Raw genomic sequence first — 4,669 nt, forward strand, 5'->3', positions numbered from 1 at the left:
ACATCGTGAGATAGAAATTAAAGATGATGAAGATTGGAGAAGAAGATAGAGAGAGAGCAAGAGTTTGTTACAGGTTGTTACGCTTATTTTTCTGTTATCATTTTCGGTTCTCTTCTTCTGTTATTGAGCTTTTTTTTTTGTTACCAATTTCTGAATCGGTTCTCTTGGGCTGCAAGTGTGAACCGGTTTTCTTTATATGATTATGCAGGTTGTTTCAACATGGTTTAAGCTACGGAATCGACGTGGTCCGATTTCCATGAGTTTCTCGGCATCATAGCATGAAAGAACTGAATGCTTGACCACGGTAGTTTGGAAGAATTGAATCAATGCCTGAAACTTGTAGAAGCAACTTGAAGATTAATGATAGAATATGAAGCCAAGAGCATTTTTGTATAATTTTGTATGAATCTGTAAATGTAATTTGAACATGGGCTATGGTATATATTTTTGTAATGAAGTATGGACTCTTCTTGAATGGATTTTGTATAGAATTGGTATTGAATTTTGGATAATGGTTTGATAAATGGTGTGATGGATAATTGAATTTGAATTTTGATGAATGTTGAAAGATATTATGAACAAAATCCTTTTTCTTCAAATGAAAGTTTTAATCTTTTTCCTTCCAACTCTTGAATCTAAACTTCAATGGCATAAAGAATGAATGAGACTCGGATGACGTTTGGACGATATCAAATGAATTTGGTGAATATCCAGACATGACATGAACAAGGTGAATTGTTCTAATCTCGTAATTGAAATACCAAGAAATCTCACACATGCTAAAGAACTTTATTTCACCTTGATTATTCTTGAACTTAAATCCACCTTAAGTCCGTTGAACAAATTCCAATCAAACGCCTCTTCAGTAAAAACTCTTTATAATTTTCTTCAATTTTCGAATGACGAAATAAACGTCATTTAACTTATGACACGTATAAAGAGGGCAAATTTTGGGGTGCAACACCTTCCTTTATATTAGAAGTAATAACATAGATTTAGAAATTAGGAATAGTTCCCTCTTTTCCATTCTTTTTCTTTTCAACTTCAAAACATCTAATAAATATCAAAATAAAATCCCTTTAAAAAATACAAAGAAAATACTTAAAACATTAATAAAAAAAGTGAAAATCATTAAAAAGGGAATGGAAGCTTGAATCTCCCTTGCTTTAGGGAATCATTCGAGTGCTTGGATCTCCCTTGCTTTAGGGAACCATTCGGGCGTAAGTTCCCAAACTCTAAAAGACACAAACCAAAGAGTAACTCGAGTTTCCCTTGCCTTAGGGATTTCCTCGAAACACTCAAACTCTCTCTTCTCTCCTTTCTTAAGGGCATTGTTATCTCCGCTCTATTGCATCCCAGGCTGTCCCTTTATGCAAGAGCGCGAGCGTTAACTCCACCCAACTAAAAAACACAAAAACAAACAAAACTATGGAGCCGAACTACGGCGCTCTGATTCCTGAAAAGGATACGTAGGCATCAAGTCGCGGGGCTTGAACGAGCACACTTGTAAATATTCCTTCTTTTCCCCGTATTTCCTTTTGCATTCATTCGCATGTAGACATAGTACACACCCTTTAGATAGAAACAAACATAGGTGGATACCATCGAGTACGATGGGCGCAAGGGGTGCTAATACCTTCCCCTCACGTAACCGACTCTCGTACCTAGATTCTCTGGTCGCAAGACCTTGTTCCTTCCCTTGTTAGGTTTTCTGATATTCCTTTCCCTTATGGGATAAATATATTGGTGGCGACTCTGTTCATTTTTCGCGAGCGTGCGACAGCTGGCGACTCTGTTGGGGACTACCAAAGCAAGTCGATCCTAACCTTTGTTTGTTTTATTTATATTGGGTGTTTATTTTTTTTTATGTCTATATCTTGTATATATGTTTGCATGTTTATTTTCTGCTTGCATATCATGTTTATTTCTGCTTGCACATCATGCATCTGGACTATATTATGGGTCCCCGTGGGGGCCACATATTTTTCTGCTTTGTTTTGCAGGTGGGGGGTTTTTGTGAGGTAAAAGGCCCACTACCCAGGCCAGTGACACATAGGATTAGCGTGGATGCTCATGTTGACTCCCGTGGCTCTTGCTACGATCGAGCTTAACATGGGGTACCACAACTGGGCGAGGTTCTTTCATGGAACACTGTGTCTGGCACGCTTGCTGCCTCAAACACTTTGTACCCCATGGGAACTGTAGACCCTAGTGACCATTAGGGACCACCTGTCCGTGTCTAGAATCCATACCTGTGAGTTTGGGGTGGGACAAGATACTAGCCTTCATCATACCCTGATTTCCATTTTGCAATCCGAAGCCGGAATTTTGAACCTGTTACATTCAGTGTTACCCAGATATCCAGAGCTGCGAGGGACATTCAGTCTCTCACCATGTCACACACATGACACATCATGCTATTGCATCCACCTCACTTCATTCGTGGAGAATCCTAAAGTCTATTTCCAAAAAAGGATGTATATACTCTTCTTGCAAAAAAAAGGAAAAGAAAAGAAAAGAAAAGAAAAGAAAAGAAATAATGAAAAGACTTTAGGATTCTCCCGATGAAATGCATTCCACCATATCATTTAACATGCATGTTCATTTATTTTCAGGAACTTTTTGGCTTTGTCTCCGACCAACACATGGCCCCACCAATGAAGACTGGTAGACGCAACCCCTCTTATTCTTTCCTGCAGCCGAATCTGGATTCCCTTGGGTGTTTAGCAAAGAAGATTACGCCAGATGAGACAACCAATTTCCGAGAAAAATATGGGTATATTCTGAGCCTTCTCAAGATGCCGTTCACCAAGTACGAACAGGAGGGAGTTCATACTTTGCTTCAGTTCTATAATCCTTCCCTTCGCTGCTTCACGTTCACCGACTACCTCTTGGTTCCAACATTAGAAGAGTATTCCCTATTTCTTGGCGTTCCTATAAATAAGGAAGTACCATACTATGGCACCATGAAGGCCCCTGATTCCATTGAAATTGCTAAGGCTCTTTATTTGAGCAAGTCAGTCGTGGAAGCAAATCTCACTAAGAAGGGAGGAGGTCTTGGTTTTTGCATGGAGTTTCTGGTCAAAAGGGGTTGTGAGGCTGCTGAAGCAAAGGAATGGGACACATTTAGGGCTATCCTGGCTCTAAGTATCTATGGTATCATGATGTTCTCAAACGTTCCTAACTTTGTTGACATGAATGCAATTCATATATTCATTCTGCAGAATCCGGTTCCTACACTTTGGGGGATGTTTATCACTCCATTCATCACAAGAGTAGTCAGAAGGGAGGTTTGGTTAGATTCTATGCTCCGTTGTTATATCGTTGGTTCAGGTCACATTTGCCTGAGCGTGGCGCTTTCGTTGATAATAGGCACACATCTAAGTGGGCTGAGAGGATTATGGGGCTTAGGGCCAAAGATATTGTCTGGCACAACAGATCTTTAGATGACATGGAAGTTATTATGAGTTGCGGAAAGTTCAAAAATGTACCTCTCATGGCTCTCAGAGGTGGAATCAACTATAATCCCGTCCTGGCTAGGAGAACATTTGGATATGCTTTTATCAGTCCCCCTGAGCAGACAGAAATTGCTGAGAATATTTTCTATCATTCAGCCACCGATAGTGGGCAGATGGCAGAAGCTGTACAAGCTTAGAAGAGTATTTGTTGGAGAGATAAGAAACATTTTGGTCAGCGAGATTGTGCTACTTACGAGGATTATACTAAGTGGATCGAATCTGTGGTTGTTGTTCAAGGGATGCCCTTCCCTCCCAAAGATCCTTTGTACCCCCCTGCTGGTGAACAACCCAACATTGTTTCCATGCCTCGTTATAATCAAACTGTGGATCAGAATCGGAAGTTGACTGAACAGGTGGAAACAATGCATGTTAAGATGAATACTGCTCGGCAAGAGAAGCTTTCCGCACTCCATAAGTTAAAGTTAAGGGAAATAGAGCTTGAAGAACTGTATGCTAGAGGGAGCACATCTCAGAAGAGGCCGAGAATGACCGTGAGCTCTAAATCTACTGAAACCCAAGAGAGGAAAATAAAAGAACATTACGAGGCTCAGTTGGCCGAGTTGACTGAAAAGCTCCAGATTCAGACTGAAAATGCCAATTCAGAGAAAACTCGTCGCAAGAAAGCAGACAAACTCTTGTTGGATCGCCAAAGTACCATAGAGAAGTGTTATGAAGAGATCCGAAAGCTAAAGGGTCAGATAAGAGAAAAAGACCAGAGTAATGCCCAAGTTCAAGAGGAAGCTAGGTATTGGGAGGTGAAGAATCGCCACATGGAAACAATGCATTTCAGAAAAGACCTGCTGATTCAAGAAATCATTAAGAGGCCAACCCGTGTTGAGACCAAGAAGCTCTTTGAAGAAATGAAGACCTAGAGTGATAAGAACATTGGAGAGAGCCCCCTCCATCATGTGGACATGGAGGACCCTGCTTAATGCTGATTTTATTGTAGAATCACCACCAGATTTGTTGGATGGGATTCCTAATTCTATTTCTGTATTTGTTGGCTCATGGGAGCAGAATATTTTGTACTTCAGGAACTTGGTTGCAGAATTAATCAATTGTGTTTGCTTATCTTGGTTGTGCTTATCTTGGTTATGCTTCACTATTTCCTCCATTATCTTGTGTTGTTGGTTTGAGGCAAGGCTAAAAAG

The 4,669-nt window shown here is 40.3% G+C and overlaps 1 protein-coding gene across 1 annotated transcript; it reads left to right on the forward strand.

The window, feature by feature from the left end:
- Positions 1 to 2,645: 2,645 nt before the first annotated feature.
- LOC131635909 (uncharacterized) lies at positions 2,646 to 3,655 on the forward strand. The gene is made up of 2 exons (XM_058906546.1): positions 2,646 to 3,166; positions 3,334 to 3,655. The coding sequence occupies exons 1-2, from the start codon at positions 2,646 to 2,648 to the stop codon at positions 3,653 to 3,655; spliced, it is 843 nt and encodes a 280-aa protein (XP_058762529.1).
- The last annotated feature ends 1,014 nt before the right edge of the window (positions 3,656 to 4,669 follow it).

The sequence above is a fragment of the Vicia villosa genome, unplaced genomic scaffold (genome assembly GCF_029867415.1).
Source record: "Vicia villosa cultivar HV-30 ecotype Madison, WI unplaced genomic scaffold, Vvil1.0 ctg.001588F_1_1, whole genome shotgun sequence".
In the NCBI taxonomy this organism is placed as follows: Eukaryota; Viridiplantae; Streptophyta; class Magnoliopsida; order Fabales; family Fabaceae; genus Vicia; species Vicia villosa.

Excerpts from the sequence above, each read along its gene's own strand:
- LOC131635909 (XM_058906546.1), top strand. The coding sequence starts at position 2,646 with ATGGCCCCACCAATGAAGACTGGTAGACGCAACCCCTCTTATTCTTTC. Across the intron at positions 3,167-3,333 it reads AGTATCTATGGTATCATGAT|GTCACATTTGCCTGAGCGTG; the intron begins GTTCTCAAACGT and ends TCGTTGGTTCAG.